Genomic DNA, 17,761 nt, shown 5'->3' with positions numbered 1-17,761 from the left:
ATTGTTATTTTTAATATTTTTTTGTTCTTATTAAAAAAAGGTTTTTTGATGTATTTTTAGTTTTCATACTTATTGTTATTTAAACTTTTTTTTATTTTTTATTTATATGTTTATCAAAATTTTTTTTATATATCATTTTCATTTCACTTAAAAAAGGCTTTTTGTTTAAATTGTATTATTATTAAAAAAAAATTATATTTATTTTATTTATATTGATATATCTCTTTTATTTGACAGCCCCAAGTCGAAAATAAATCTTATTATATTATTGTTTTTTTTTTTTTTTTAATTAACAAATTTTTTATTTTTTTTAAATTTTTTTTTGCATTATTTATTTTCATTAAAAAAATGTTATTTTTTATTTTTGCTCTCATTTAAAACAAAAATTTTATAATATTTATATTTTTATTTTTCATATTTATTTTTACTTAAAATGCTTTTTTATATATTATTTTCATTTTGCTTAAAAAAAGGCTTTTTATTTAATTTTTATTTTTATTAAAAAAAATGTATTTTAGTTGTTTTCTTCAGAAAAAAAAAATTATTGAAACCTTTTATTGTAAATTTTTTTTTAATTGTTTAATTTGTATTTATATTATTTTTCACTAAAAAAAATTTTTGTATATTTTTTGTTGTATTGCTTCTTATTTTTATTGTTATTAATGCACGTACTACGCCATTTTTTCTTGCTTGTCAAATTGATACGTCGTGCCCAGCAATATTCTTACGTATGTCGCAATCTTCTAATCAATCTTTCTTGTCTCATACAAATGAAAATTTTCTTCAACAGATAATTTCCTTTTCACACGAAAGTATAATCAAGTAACCTTTCGAAAATTAAGATTACTTTCTCCAGGCTTTATAAGTCAGTTTTTTTTCTCGAAATACAAGCGTACTGGTGTTACCGAATTGACTTGTGTAAATTGGTTGAAGTCCAAATACGCGCTAAAAACTTCTCCTTATTTGCTGATTTTCGATTCTACTGTAAATAAATGGAAATGTGTTCAGCGAAAAAAACTCACTAGAGTTCTTAGTTTTTAAGTTATCTTTGCCAAGTTTTGCCAATAATCCAATAAAAATCACCCACACGCCTACATATCGTGAGCTGAAAACTTTTGGGCACTCGACAGCCAATTTAAAATAAATTCTCTGCATTATTCATTGCCAATAACGCAAACAAACTTTAAGGGTAAAAGCAACAAAAAAACTAATAGGGAATGTGTAAACTTTCATAAATTAGATAAATCATTAAAAAGGTTATCGAATATTGAAGAAAAATATTTCGCAAGGGCACACAAATTGTACCGTAGTTGACGTAAAGGAAAGATATTGAAGTGATAAATTTCGGTGCACTTCCGGAGAAAATAATAACTGAAATGAGAAAACGAAAATATTGAAACTCCCAAATGGCTAAATAAAGAAAGTAAACAAGTAAAGTCATGTAAAGAAAAGTATGGGTGTAAAATTTTATACCCCACCTAAATTTTTGGTGAAATTTCGTAGCCATAGACATTGTTTTAATTTAGTGAGATTGGTGCCGAAAATGCTGCCTTACTTTAGAGTCAGATTGTCGAACCAACTTTTACTAGACGTGGTTTGCATAGATCCACGAAATATAATTAGGTGTATATGCATCTCTTGCTAAGGGCCTTTCGAAGAAACTTTGCAATCTGAGCAACTAGAACGCTAAATAAAAACAATTTTTTCATGAATTTATTGTAGCGAAACGGTTCAAGTCAGTTTATTAAAAGTTGTTGCATATTATAAAGTAACATTTCAAAAATATTTGATAAAATTTTCATGTAAAAATATTGCAAAATGAGCGAATGAGAGCACATTTACGTAGACGTCTTTTCAAAAATACATTTTGCAGTAGTCAGCATATCTCAGCGTAGAATCATCTGAAATCAAAAAAATCGAATAATTTAGTTAAAGTATGAGTTAAACTTCCCCCCAACGTTTATTTTGACGATTTATTTTCATTTTCAGCTATTTGGTAGTCGTTTGAAGTAAAAAGTGATTTTTGACGAAAAAATGCCGCCATTTTGTAGGTGTAAAACCACCTTAATATAAAAAAAAATGGCAAAAAAAAAACGTTGGGGGGAGGTTTTTTATATGTAAAATATGTGTGCAAAATTTGAAAAGGATCGGTTGAGTAGTTTTCAAATGCCAATGACTACGCACTTTAAAAAAAAAAGGTTCGAGAAAACCGCGTTTAAAGTTTGTAACGGACTACGCGCGCAACTGCTGCGTCTCGGCAGATGTTTGAGGCGGCTCGGCTTTATGCTCTATAACTTAAAAAGTTTTGCTCGGATTGACTTAAAATTTTAACACGGTATTTTTGAAATGTTTTACTACAATAACATGCAAAAAAATCGATTTTTATCCCTTACCCCCCCCCCCTTAAAGGAAGAAAAACCATCTACAGTCATCCAGGGCTATTGATGTAGTGGAGGAGAGAAACGAAATCTATGTTAGAGATAAGATTTGGTTAGTCAGACTGCTATAAAGGCGGTAAACTCAATCAGCATAATTTTCGATTTTTCAAGTTTATAGAAGTCCTCAATTCATTCAGTCAATGACACGTCATCGAGGGTAACGAGAAGGCGGATGAGTTTGCTTGGCTGCGATCCTCCTTAAACTCGACAGAATTGAAAGTAGTAGAAATGCCCTTCAGACGGACTATGACGGAACAAAAGAACAGGAAAAATGAAATGCCCAGGAAGGCATGATCGTACTATAAAGTATCAAAGATCAACCAACTGCTTGAGTACGTTGCAAACCATTCCCAAACCATTGTCCGGTTTAGAACGTTGCCGAACTGCTAAGTGTTTAGTGACAAGTCCGAACAGAAAACTGTCAAACTTTCTACTAAAACTTGGAAGGAAAGACGTTTGGTTGATGGTCGGTATTATTACAGGACATAACTCAACCCATGGGGTCAGCATACTTGCAATAATTGTCGTGCTTGGAGGAGGTGGATAGCACTGAGCACTTTCTCTGTGAGTGTCCTGCCTTTGCTAGAGCACGGCTACGAGTATTGGGTTCCGATGTCATGAGAATGAGTAATATTCGTTCTCTAAAACTGGAGGATATTTACAGATTTGCCAGAGAATATGGAAAATTCTCACCGGACTAACTATTTTTGTCTCTGTCTCTATTCTTTCCTATCATATCTCTTTCTCCGAAACTTTTCTCCTTTCCTCCTTGACCATCTACCCTCTTTCCAGAGCTCTAAATATAATGCGAATTTTAGCCTAAGTGTTTTAGGAGCCACCAAATCTCTTGGTGCTCCTTGGCTCGACCATTTCAAATTTTCATTCTTCAACAAAATTGACGAAATATAAAAAAATTTCGCCATATGGTTTCTCTTGTATTTATTATGAAATAAATTTTTATAAAAAAAAACAAATATAGTGCTGTGTTAATAATATAGGTTTGCAGCGGAGTGTATATGAGAGGCAAGCACAAATGTCCAACTGTAATTGGAGAATGCAAAATGTTGGAATTTTTTGCGATAAAAATATTTTGGCAGATGAAATGGGCCTGATAAACTCGATTACTTCTAGCTTTTCGTAAACATGTGTAACCTAGTTGTTGTTGTTTTAGTGTTACAGATTTATAACAAATTTTTGAATCCTGAAGGTTCAGTCAAATTTTAAAGACCTTTGAAAAAAATTCTGATATGCAGATTTACTACAATTGGGTATCGGACACCTGCCGATTTTCTCGAAACTAAATTTTTTGTGCCGTATTTTATTACCTAGATGTTATTCGCTAGAATAAGTAGGAAGCCTTCGTGGAAACAAACGATTGATGATAGAGTAAAAAAAGCAGCTACAGCACTCCATACATGGAAAAGAAATATGAGAGCAAAATGGGGCCTAACCCCAAAAATAGTATACAGCAGCGGTAAAGCCTATCATTACATATGGTGCCTTAGTTTGGTGGCCAACTCTTGAGAAAAGAACAACAGTAAAATGTCTAGAAAGTATTCAAAGAGGTGCTAGTCTCTGCATAAGCGGGGTATTAAAGACTACGCCCACGGCAGCGAAGAATGTCATGCTGCATTTATTACCGATTGAGGCCTACAGCAAACAGCTGGTGGCGAAATCTGCACTTGGGTAAGGAGAATCTTCTAACCTAGCCACTAACAGGAGAGGTCACGCAAGGATATTAGATGATGATACCTCTCACATCTAACGACAGACTTTTGTGACTCAGTAGAGCTGCATGTAAACACATCTTTTACCACAACTTTCCTAACGAGAGAAGATTGGGGCAATGGGGTAATGGACAATACAAGTCGAATCACTATCTATACTGATGGGTCCAAACTAAATGAACAAGTAGCCTTCACTCTGAGGAGATGAATGCCAGCATTTCATTCCGGTTACCGTGCTACCGGATCACTGTAGATGCTTTCCATTTAAATTCAACCGGGCTATTCGGGTCATGTTCTTCGATTTCGATGTAACTTAAATATGTTGCTCTCTGGTCAAAATAATGAGACACGTATTTTTTTGTTCGCCCGAAAAATTTTTTTTTCAAGAGTTATCGGCAATTTTGTTTTTCGCCTCAAACTCGATTTTTTTTAATTATATAAGAAAATTTTTTTTTAAATGCCCATAACTTAGTCAAAAATGAACCGATTTTAATAATTTTGGGTTCAAAATGATCGTAATTACATACACAAGCGACTTCATGTAGAAACAATTGCAAAAAAGTAGTTGAAATTTTTTTATTTAGTAAAAAAGAAAAAAAATTGAAATTTTTTCGAAATTCAATATTTCAAAAAGTGTATTTTTTTTTTTTTATAACTTTTTCCAAATCAAAAGGACATCTCAAACTTTAATTGAGCTGCATGCCTAGTAGCTAAAATGAGTTGTTTTTGAGTAATGAATTTTTGAGTAAACACCCTGTTTCGCACTTTTCAACTACTTTTTTGGAACTATTTCTATATGAAATCGCTCGTGTAAGTAATGACGATCATTTTGAACCTAAAATTATTTAAAATCGGTTCATTTTTGACTAAGTTATGAGCATTTAAAAAAAAAAATCTTATATTATTAAAAAAAATCGATTTTGAGCCGAAAAACAAAATTGCCGATAAAGCTAGAAAAAAATTTTTTTTGGGCGAAAAAAAAATACGCGTCTCATTATTTTGACCAGAGAGCAACATATTTGAGTTGCATCGAAATCGAAGAACATGTCCCGAAAAGCCCTTTTGAATTGAAATGGAAAGAATCTATATAAGAAATTTTTTTTTAATTGCTCATAGCTTAGTCAAAAATAAGCCGATTTGAATGATTCTGGGTTCAAAATAATTGTAATTACTTACACGAGCGACTTCATGCAGAAACAATTGCAAAAATGTAGTTGAAAATGTTTTATTTTGCAAAAAACAAAGAGTGCGAAACAGGGTGTTTACTCAAAAATTCATTACTCAAAAACAACTCATTTTAGCTACTAGGCATGCAGCTCAATTAAAGTTTGAGATGTCCTTTTGATTTAGAAAAAGTTATAAAAAAAAAAAAAATACACTTTTTGAAATATTGAATTTCGAAAAAATTTCAATTTTTTTACTTTTTTGCTAAATAAAAAAATTTCAACTACTTTTTTGAAATTGTTTCTACATGAAATCGCTTGTGTATGTAATTACGATCATTTTGAACCCAAAATTATTAAAATCGGTTCATTTTTGACTAAGTTATGGGCATTTAAAAAAAAATTTTCTTATATAATTAAAAAAAATCGAGTTTGAGGCGAAAAACAAAATTGCCGATAACTCTTGAAAAAAAATTTTTTCGGGCGAACAAAAAAATACGTGTCTCATTATTTTGACCAGAGAGCAACATATTTAAGTTACATCGAAATCGAAGAACATGACCCGAATAGCCCGGTTGAATTTAAATGGAAAGCATCTGTAGTGTATTTCAATCTGAAGTTCTGGCTATCAGAGAAGGCTTTTTAGCTCTAAAGAAAAGTGTTCTTACCACAAGAGAATATTTTTTTCTATACTCAGATAGCCAATCGGCCCTGAAAGCATTAGAATCACCTAATATTAACTCGAAGACATTAAAAAATTGTAGCGAAGGTTTCACAGAAATATCACAGTACTTTACAATAAATCTGATATGAATGCCGGGTCCCAGCGACATAGCAGACAACTACAGAGATGAACTAGCGGGATTGGGTACCGCAATACCGATCCAACTAGACAAAGCGAACATACCTATACCTTTAGCAACTTGTAAGATGCTTATGGACGAACACACTATCAGAACTGCCAACGGGCTATGGATTCAGTCCCTGACCTGTGCAACAAGTAAAATGACGTGGCCAGAATGGAACATGAGCCGCACAAACCAACTGTTGAAAGTGAACAGGAAGGACATGAGAAATATTCTTCGAAAAGGGCATTATGTGATTGGCAGGCATGCCACGATTATTGCAGAAGCTGTAACGACATTGAAGAAGAAGATACTATAGAATACTTTCTATGCGGGTGCATGGCTCTCCATAGAAGAATATTCAATATTTTAGGAAAAGGATCCCTAAATAACTTGGCAGAGGTAGCCAATATAAAAATAATAAGTCTTGTTAGATATATTAAAGCCACAGGTTGGTTTAATGAGGAAAATGTAGAGTGAGGAGAGGGGACAGCCCTGGTGGTATCAGAATGGGCCTACGGCAGGCCTAGGTGTGTCAACCGACAACCACTAAACCTACCTACCTTTTTGCTCTATGTACCTGTCACAGGTATATCCTTAGAAGTTATTTTAACCAGCAAATTTACTTTTTATTGTTAGTGTCTTTATGAACAGCATCAAAAGAAGCTTGGACTGTATTTAAACTGTTGCAGAAAATCAAAAGCTGACTTTAGTGGAAACTTCTAAGAAATTAGCAGAGAGTAAGAGATTCCGATGGTGAACCAATTTATTGCTGAAAGGGCTCTATAAGTAACCACTTGTATGTATGTATATACGTATAACTGAATAAGTATTCAAATATTATTATTTTTGAAGCAATAGAGAGCACTTACTTTTGCACTTTCCACTTATATGTGAAGGGTTGATGGTGCCTTGTAAAGCGTTGACGCCAAATATGCAAATGCCGGTCCTTGTGAAAATAGCAAGCGTTCGTAGCAACACATTCACTTAGCGCCATTTTTGCATACTAGAATAATAAAGTCCATTCCCATCCCTTAGCAACTGAATATCAAAATTCAACAACTGACATCCAAATTCTTCTTCATGATTAGTTAATTTGATGACACTCTTCAACAGCCAATGGAAATAAATAAACACTCGCGACACGAGCCGGCAATTTCGATTTTTATTTTTGGATTGTTATTTCAAAAGGGTCGGTCTCCAATTGAAATGTCAATTCAGTTCGGCTGTCAGCATGAGTGTCAGCGGCATATCATAGGCTCGTTGCGGTGCAGTGCTCAATTCACGGCGCCGCAAGCGCTAACTCGCCGTTGCGGTGTGAGGGTTCACTGTTGCCTTTCATTTACATAACTGCGGTCGTATAGGCGCGAGAATGTGTGCAGGCAGCCAACAGTTTGGTATGCAAATCCATTTAGATTTGATTTGCTTTTTATAGGCAGAATAAAGTCATCGCCGAATAATGAAAAAATGCGTAGAATTTCATTGTGGAATGCCTTGAATATTGAAGTGGATGTGGCGAATGGATGAGTTGAGTATTTTACTTCCACTACTTTTTTATGCTTTTTTTTGTTGTTTAAAGAAGTATCAATACCATGAATGCGTGGGTTTTGTTTTTGGAAATCTTGCACATGTATACAGTCCGGTTCATTTGATTAGAGGTAATAATTTTTATGGAATAAAATGTTTATTAAAGCATTTGATCTAGTAACACAAGGACTTCTGATAATGCAATCAAAATATGGAGCGGTTGATTGCAGCTATTAAACAATCTATACTTCGGACGATAGGCTCATGGATATTGCCCATTGCTCAACTGCGGGCAGTTCAGTAAGGAACTAGTAATATAGCAAAATTTAGAATTGAATCAACTTGAAGGTTACAAGATTTATTTGTTTTTCTGTCAAAATCGCTGTTACTCTGGATTCTCGAAGATGACTGTCAAGCTGAGAATTTAGATTCTCAGTCTAGTCTGTAGTTAACTGGAACGATTTTTGGAACTCTCCTGCAGCCAATTAGATAGGATTGTCCACCAGACGGAGCAAACGTCAATCAACTGTTTGAGGCCTTACTACCTCCTCTTCACGCGATAAGTCTTAAGTGAAATACGCAAAGGACAAATTCGCGTTTTTTTAATAAGTTTTTGTTACTCTAATTTCGACGTTCTAATTAAAACCGCTAATTCTTGTAATCTCATTTAATTGAACCACAAAAGAATTGTTGTCGTTTACTTATAGATTGCGATAATCGACTTGTTAAGCAAAACAACTGATTTATACCATATTCTTATCGATTTTTGTTATGAAATGGGTTGCCGATTAGGAAATCGTTAAAATTTGGGTTAACCCTTTCGGAGCTATTGGGACACATACGTCCCAGCATAAGTTTTCTTATAACTATAGTCTAAATTTTCCATTAAAACTCATTGAAAACTATCCCGTCTGGTATAGTGAGGTTCAGGTAACGGTTCTGTGTTTTTTTATGCTAAAATAGTAAACAGACGCCGCTCAGTTTGTTTCTAAACGTGGCTGTGCTTGAATCAAGTTCTATTTTCTTGTGAATATTCGATTTTTTCACTGGAAATAAGTGTAAGAAATAGTAGATTTTACTAAAACTAAGCTCAAATTGGATCACCGTACTTGGGTAAGTTAATTAATGTAGCATTATTTCAGTTTCCAGGTCTTATTTCGATTATTTTTATTTATGGGATCTATGTGTCCCGTTAGGTTCATTTATTCGCCATCATTTCTTCACATATCGCACGATCTGACTCAGTAATACAAGTAGCTCTGGACTAATGTACACGAAATGGCTGGACACAAAGGAGTTATCCTCCTAAGCAAATGCCACGGTGATGAAATGACAACCATAGGCAAAAAGCAGAGGGATGGCCAAATAATACCTACACCAGGTCCTAAGATGATACAGTTTTATTGCGAAATTATGGGAGGAGTCGATGGAGCAGATAAAATGGCCGGCTTATATGATTTCAACCGGAAATCCAATAAGTGGTCAAAGAAAATTGTTTATCGACTTTTGATGATGTCCGTTGTGAGTTCATGGATTTTATATTCAGAGCTATGATTTTATAGTAATTTTGGCAGAAGAGCTGATTGCCGAAGGTCAGAAAACGGCCGGCAATATTCGCAGTGGAAAGTCTGGTTACATTTCCAAAAAGAAAAAGACTTATGGAAAGTCCGCTACTCATCTACCAATCGAAGGAAGCACAAGACGACGATGCGCTGGCTGTCGCCTCAAAAATGTTGAAAGGCGTACTAAAATCATATGTAAAGAATGTGAAGTTCATATACGCAAGAATTGTTTCGGTCCTTATTATAAGTTGATTGCTATAATATCTGAATGAAATATAATTTCACTTAATTTTTTTTTTCAAAATAAATGAAATACATTATTTTAGTTGATACGAAACATCCAACTTATTATTTGGTATTTATTTATTAGTATGATATAGAGACCTAATGGGACTTAATGGTCCCACTGAAAACACCTAATGGGATACATATATCCCACCCCCTCTAGAGCCCCTGGAGTGGGTGTTGGACTTGCTTTTCAGATTTTCTAATTTCAGGGCCTGTACTGAAGCTAGATATATCACTAAACTGGAAATGTTCCCGCTGGTTGTTTTCCGGTTCGAAAGGGTTAAGGGAACATAACAATGCGAGCATCGTTAAAATTTGCTAGCGTATCGCCTTACTGAACTATTAGTATTAAAATTATTTGTTCAGAAAGCAGCTTGTAAAATATATTTTTCTGCTGCTGGTTGTGGTTGCTGTTGATTGAGTGATCGAAGTGAGTTGGGGTATTGATCTGTGGTGAAAAAAATTGGAAGAAGGAGAAAATGAGAGTGCCTTTTTGGGAGAGACTGGACTTTCAAAATTGTTGTTGGTTTGAATGGGTAGCTGCTATGTTGAGTTACTGCTTACGTTATTTGTTGTCCAGGATGATAGATTTATGCTGCAAACAGTCACCGACGTAAACGCAGTCCCTTGTCAGCTGTTACCATCAAACTAATGAGAACCCCATGTAAATGAAAAACTAATTCACTTCCGTATCGTAGTATCGTAGATTTTATGGCAGGATTTATACAGGAAAATTCCTCTCAGGATTGCTCTCTCACCACACAGTGTTGCCAAACAGTACATTTTGAAATCATTTACAAAATAAATTTGGAAAAATTTGAATTTTTGTTAAAATAACTTCAAAACAATGTTGAATAATGTTTATTATAGATAAATGAACTATTTGCATTTGGTCGTTTTTGACTTTGGTTTATTAAACAATGAAAAATTGTAACTGATAACGCGGATGTGTGAAAAAGTCGGTAAGCAAAAATATCAATGGCAACATTGTGTAGATACAACCAAACACATACGCACACAAACCGATGTATTGTGTAAATATGTAACTAAATGAACGCATTTGTTCTCTACAGGATGAGTTTTGCTCAGTTTTGTGCTCTCTAGGGGCTGCGATAAGAGACTACGTACGTCGGTGACTGTTTCCAGCAAAATAGTGCTCACATTCACCAACGTATCGTAGTCCTAAGAATGATAGAAACAAGACTGCGAGAAGAGAGTGTTGAGAAGATTTTAGTGTTAATGAGAATTTTTTGGTTCTTATAATATTTGATGTTTCGAAAGTGAAAATTTAATTTTTTTTCCTTTAAGGTTATGTTGAATATTAAATCTTTCTTTCAAATCTTCTTAATAATGAAAACCTTTACATTTTAAAAAGAGTTTGAATTTACTGAATACGAATTAAAACCATAGAGGTGTAATCGTTTCTTCTCTTCCTCAATCCGTAGTAGGTCATAGGGCATAAAGAGGTGTTCATAGTAAAAATGAGCAACAAAATACCAGAAAATACTGAAGAAACCGTAACGAAGTTTTTACCAAAAGAAAACTTATCTTGTTACATAACCTGAAATATAGTAAAAAAGTCATTCCCTTAACAAAGAAACTCATAAATTAAATTGTACATAACCATAACAAATTATTATTATATAATTAAAAAAAAAACGCACATTTTAAAGACAATTTGTCACGCACACAAAGTTCTTTGAATAATTCAATAAAAATTTGGTATTTCATTTTCTTTAAATGGGAATTTAAGTCCGCTTTTATATCCAAAGCTAGACAACACCGCAGTAGCGAGAGAAAGATTTGACTGCTGAAAGGAGAAGAAAACCAACAACAACTGCAATCGTGGGCAATGCGACCAGATGGTAGAATAAGTATAGCGAAATAAAACTGAGGGAATTATTGAACTAATTTTTAAAAAATTTATATTTTACAAAATTATAAACATTACATTTTAATTAGAATAGGCTAGAAAAATGCCATGAAGAAAGAACTAAAACTCCGGGTCTAAATAACAAAAAAAAATGCGAAATTAAGTAACGAAAATGGTAATCTGGCCATACTGGTGCTAAAACGACGGAACTCATTGTCAAATTCGCTGAGCGCAAAGTAACGGTATCACGATAGGCGCCATCTCATTATTCTTTCCATCATGCCAATCATTCGTTTCTCAGATAGCAACGAAACAACATGGGCGAGACTGTGTTGGTCTTTTTTCATATATGTACTACCTACTAACATAATCTTATTTCGCGGCGAAATCTGCACGATAATTTCACACAATCGCCCAATCAGTCATTGTAAAGTCGGCAACGAAGTGACATTGGTTGATTTTTTTCATACACATATCACCAACACAATTTCAGTTCTTTTGTAAATACACGCCAAGTGACATGAGCCACAGCTGATGCTGCGGTCAAATAACGGTATTTTAAAGAGTTTACCTTTAAAATCTTTTCTTCTCTCTCTTTCTCTTTGTTGTCGCAGGTTGTGGTTGATAAATCGTTGTATATTAACTACTTCTGCTGCTTCTTTCAAAGTTTCTGTCGACGTAAATATGTTGTGTAAATTTCTCGTTGGAGGATTTGGGCACAACTTCGGTAGCTTCTCGATTGCAGATTATCTTGTGTTTTATTTTCTCTTGTCATTTTTTGTAAGAGCAGATTTTGTTGTTTGAGCAGCGCTGCAATTTCGAATAGATTCATTCCACTTTGTTGCAAAGTATGAGGTCACGAATAGAGGATGAGCATATAGTAACTACATTTTTTCCCACGATAGACAGTGTTTTTGGGCATGGCGCGATCCATGACATTTTTTACAAGGCATAGGTGACGGGATACGGTTAGGTTAGGTTAGGTTATAATGGTTGCCCAGAGAGTAGGGCCCACTTGGACGAAATAGTTTGGTTTCGTCCTTTGTGATACCATTTAAGGACAGAGAAGGGGGAGGAAGGGAAGGGATGGGGGAGCGGTGAGTGATTGTGGACTACGAACGGTGACTAGTCCGCGGTTGTGTTAACCTCATTATGCTGCTGATGTAGTTCATCAGATTTTTGTTATCAACACCTGCTATATCAGCAGGCGCAGAAAAGAAATGAGAACCAAGATACTTGAATCTTAGTCCCGCGAAGGCAGGGCAGCTAAGGAGCATATGCTGAGATGATTCCACCTCATCCTCCATGCAGCTGTCGCAAAAAGGACTCGAAGTGATTCCGAGTCTCACGGCATGTGTACCTCGCGGACAGTGCCCCGTGATGATGCCCACGAAATTTGAGAGATGACATTTTGTCATTCCCAGGATATCCCTCGAACGCCTCCTATCCAAACGTGGCCAGAAGGACTTCGCGACCCTACACGTTCGTGTACTTGCCCAGCGTTCGCTGAGTTGGTGCATAGCCCAGCCTTCCAGGAGTAGAGCGCAGGTTGTCAAGGGGATCCCGATCCTCTCCTTTCGCGGGCATATTGCCTCACAGGTCCCCTGTCAGGCCAGCTCGTCGGCTTCGCAGTTTCCTGCAATGTCACTGTGACCAGGTACCCAAATTATCTTTATGTCGAAGAATTCTGATGCAATCGAGAGTGAGACCAGGCATTCCCTGACTAGCTTCGAATGCACCATAATAGAGCCTAGGGCCCTGATGGCCGCTTGGCTATCGGAGTAAATATTTACCCTCTTAACAGTTGTTACGCAAGTAAGTAGCCAGTCAGCTGCTTCTTTAATTGCGGCCACCTCTGCTTGGAACACACTGCAGTGATCCGGTAGCCTGAATTTGAGTTTGATGGGGAGCTCTTTGCAGAATACTCCTCCTCCAACCCTACCGTCCAACTTCGAGCCATCCGTGAACAGGTTAACGAGGCCCTGTCCCCAGGTGTTGCCCCCGGTCCACTCCTCCCTTGGTGGAATATGGGTGGAGAAACTTCCACTTGGACTTAGCGAAGGCACACACTGGTCCGTCGACGAGGGGATGAACTCAAAGTTTCTGAGGATGCTTGAGTGCCCATATGTGAGGTTGAGCTTATATCCCAAGCCCCTCAGTCTGATTGCGGTACGAGCAGCGGCAGTTCTGCCTGCGATGTCTATAGGTACCACGTTTAACATTACGTTAAGCGCCAGAGTAGGAGCAGTTCGAAGCGCCCCACTGATTCCAATGAGTGCAGACCTCTGGACTCTCTCTAGCTTTTTGACTGATGTCGTTCTCTCTAGTGAGTGACGGGATACGGGGCTTAACTTCCTTTTTTCACCAAACAATATTTGCTTCTTTAGGCAGCTCATATTGATTTAATGAAAAAATATGCGTGTGTTTGTTATTTTTCCATCCTTTATATTTGTTATTATTTTTTTTGTTTGCATTCTGTCACCTCCTGATTGCACAGGCGTTTTATTATCACTTTTTCACTTAATCTGACAAAAAACAGCGCACGATTCCCAGAAATTTGTGCCTAGTGCGTAGCACCCAAACTGTACACAAATCCAAAAACCCTCACACTATAAATTCCCTAAACATGCGACTAACGGCGGAAGAGCGTAAGAAAGAACAAAAGGGAGGTGAATCCATAAACATGATGACACAGATTACTACCTGTCACAGTTCCTGACGAGGCATGGATGCTACATAGAGTATTTTCAAAGACTCGGCCACGGGGACGCAGTAGACTGCTCGTACTGCGGCAACGGTAGTGAGAACGCGGAGCATATCTTCTTCTCCTGCCCGAAATACGCATCTGAAATAACGTCCATTCAAGAAATGGTAAAAGAAAGAATAATCCCGGGCAATATTGTAAATCACACGCCGCAATCAAAGTTGGTGTGGGCCAAGATGAGAGAATGGTCTGCAAATGCGCTATAAGAACTGCGAAAAAAGGAATGGGAACGCGTTAAACAAAGAAGTCAAACAAGTAATGAAGGGTAAACGGAGGAAACATATGTAAAGGGTGTTTTTTTAGAGGTTAGGTTTTTAAGTTGGCACTACTTTTTTCGTAGATGGTCTTTTTGACAGCTGTCACTTGATTTATGCTCAGTTTGGTTTGCCATTTCATAATGAATAGACTTACACCTGAACAACGTTTGCAAATCGTGCAAATTTATTACGAAAATAATGGTTCGGTTCGCGCGACGCATCGAAAAAAATTTTGTTCAGCGATGAAGCTCACTTTTGGTTGAATGGGTATGTCAATAAGCAAAATTGTCGCATTTGGAGTGAACATAATCCACAAGCCATTGCTGAGACGCCGTTACATCCTCAAAAAGTCACTGTTTGGTGTGCTCTATGGGCAGAGGGAATCATTGGTCCATATTTCTTTAAAAATGAAGCCGACCATAATGTTACAGTCAATGGAGAGCCATGATTAATGACTTTTTCGTGCCTGAATTGGACGATGTTGATGTGGACGACCTTGGGTTCCAACAAGACGGCGGTACATGCCATACAGCCAACGCAACAATCGATTTATTGAAGGAAACTTTTGGTGAGCGCATTATCTCGCGCCGTGGACCTGTGGCGTGGCCTCCAAGATCGTGCGATATAACACCGCTGGACTATTTCTTGTGGGGCTATGTGAAGTTGCTTGTCTACGCAGATAAGCCCGAGACGATTGACGTCTTGGAAGAGAATATTCGGCGCGTTATTGCTGACATACGGCCCCAATTGCTGCAAAAAGTGGTCGAAAATTGGGCCTCTCGGCTGGAATTTATTCGAGCCAGCCGCGGCGGCCACTTCATTTTTAAAACATGATGGCAAACCCTTATCTTTATAATAAAGCTAAATTCTTGGCCATAACATTAAATTATATACGTTTTATTTCATCTTGAAAACCTAACCTCTAAAAAAAACACCCTTTATATGAAGAGCCTTACTGGCCACCTTGGCCCTGCGATACAATGCTTAAACGGCGGTACCATAGGTGTACTGTTTCGCAAGTCCAGTTTAGTAGTAATATTGACTATGCGAGGTCCCGAATGAGGTGCACCTTTAGCGCTCAGTATGAATCGTGCATACCGTCTATTTTGACGGTATCTATGTAAGATTCCCAGTTCGGATAAAAAAACAAAAACACTATAAATTCTTCAAAAATTTGTTGAAGATTTTAGTTTCTCGCTGCTTGTTGCGGCGTGAACATCGAACGCGGAGAAAAGTGATTGTCATGTATGGCATTTATTTGTGCTTGAAAAGAAGAGGGAGAGGAAGATTTTTTTCACACTTTCTATATTAGCGTATTTGTCTACTTCTTTATATTTTTCTAATCAAATTTGCCACGATTTTAATTTTATATTTCTGTCTTTATAGTCATCGCCAAGGCGAATCTATTACAGGTGGTGGTGGTATATCAGCTGAGTTTTTTTCCCCCTCGCCGTGTCCATGTGGCTTTCAGATCAGAATGAAACATGGCGAATTCATTATTTGTCTTCTGGTTTCCCAGTACTTTGCTTTGACAATCAAAGATTTGTTTGGATTTGTTTTCCGTCTGTGCCCAGCATTATATTACTCTTACCTCGATGAGGGTCAGTAAAAAAATAAGAAACTCTAAAAACTGCTCCACACACTAGCAACAAATCGCAGGTAAATGAAAATTTTCGCACTTCGCCATACACGAGGGATTTTCTCCGAACTGCGACAAATCGCTGGGAATTGTGCCCTGTTTATGGGCAGCTTTAGCTTTGTGAGGGTCTGAAAGTACAGTACTCTTTTCAATGTGTTGAGCGTTGGACGAAGTGAGGCAATGATATCGCATAGGTTAGAAAGTTAATTTATTTTTATTTGCTTTTAAGAACCTATTGCGTCATAATTATTTTTTTTTCAAATGAGAAGGTTGCCGTCTCCGGCAAAAGTAATTTTTAGTGGTTTTTCGCTGCTTATACTTTATAAGGCCTCCGCAATAAGGGATATGCTGAAATCTGCAAGGAAATCGTAAGGAATTTAGGAATTCACGGCAAATAACAAGCGAGTTCAATATTATTATAAGTATACATTTTTTTATTTATATTCCAAACACAAAATTTCGTGTTGTGGAGAAACATCGTCGAGCATTACAGTAGATAAAATTAGATTAGATTATTTATGAGGCTTGCACTTCGACCTCGTGGTCTTTTGTGCGTTCTACGTATCACAGTACCTCATCCAGACCCAGTTACCTTAATAAACTGAGGATAGAGCTGCGTTGGATTAAGCGTATCTCTCTTTCTTCTGGCTATAATTGGGCAAGAAGTTATATTGGCGTTTTCTGGGATTGGTCGCAGAAAGGACAAGAATCAGTGGAATATAACCCGTTTATGTGCAGATGGCTACGTAGTCTCAGTTTATCCTTTGGGGAGGGTTATGAGTTTTTAAACCTCTTTTGATTATACCCTCCCATTAAGGAATTCGCTTGGCGTAGCCCCAAATAAGTCGGATACGATTGTGCGTTCCTAGTAAACTCAGACACACACAAGAACCAGTGAGGACTCAATCTCACTAGAGGATAGAGCCTTGAATGCCACCTGACTGTCACTCAGAATATCAATTTGCTCAACCCGGAAATTTCAGTCTAGCTTTTGGCATACATCTTTGCTTGGAAAATACCCAAGCCTTGGCCCCAAAACCAAACGCCTATGCATTCTGTCGTCTTCGAGCTATCTGTGTACTAGTGCAGGGCACACTTCAGGAGTTTCCTTTCAAATGCAGCTCTATTCTAGTTAAACTTGTCATCCTGTTCAATTCTGAACTTCTCTTCGAATTTGATGACTTTACTGATATCATCTCAGGGTAGCTGGTTAAGTGGAGGCTGCAGCATTAGCAATTCCATGTTTCTAGATTACATCAGTTTTCCTCTCCCGAAGATTTCCGTGGTAATATTCAACAGGGCGAGCTTAACTGATTGCACAAGCATCACCCGCATCGCAGCTGTAGGGCAGCTCTGCATTGCCCTGTGATGAACACTCTAGCATTTCAGTAAAGAAATAAGAAACGCGCCAAGAAACGTCTCAGAAAGTAGTGCGCCTGTGAGAAGGCTGTGAGAGAGTCTATTAGAGAGTATGCCCGTTTTAAGATGCCATATTGTGCCTTTCACATAAGGGCACTGAATATAGGTATTACATACCTTTAGGTGCACTTTTACTTTGAAATAACTTATATTAAAGATAAAATGTACTTCGTATACTATACACTCACTTCCCCAACAACAGCTTGGAGAGTGCAATGTGTCAATGAACAATGGAAAACCGATGGAGAGGCAGATCTAT

General features: G+C 36.8%; 1 protein-coding gene across 1 annotated transcript in view; it reads right to left on the bottom strand.

Annotated features, from left to right (window-relative positions):
- The window catches only part of LOC129237080 (frequenin-1-like), a 50,579-nt gene extending 33,112 nt beyond the window's left edge, over nt 1-17,467 (bottom strand). The window contains exon 1 of the mRNA XM_054871490.1: nt 17,413-17,467. Within this exon, the coding sequence (XP_054727465.1) occupies nt 17,413-17,467 (55 nt within the window). The remainder of the gene's footprint in view (nt 1-17,412) is intronic.
- Nucleotides 17,468-17,761: the final 294 nt, after the last annotated feature.

This window comes from Anastrepha obliqua, chromosome 2, assembly GCF_027943255.1.
Source record: "Anastrepha obliqua isolate idAnaObli1 chromosome 2, idAnaObli1_1.0, whole genome shotgun sequence".
In the NCBI taxonomy this organism is placed as follows: domain Eukaryota; kingdom Metazoa; phylum Arthropoda; class Insecta; order Diptera; family Tephritidae; genus Anastrepha; species Anastrepha obliqua.
The sequence above is the reverse complement of the archived record's forward strand: the minus strand, read 5'-3'. Positions and strand labels throughout refer to the sequence as shown.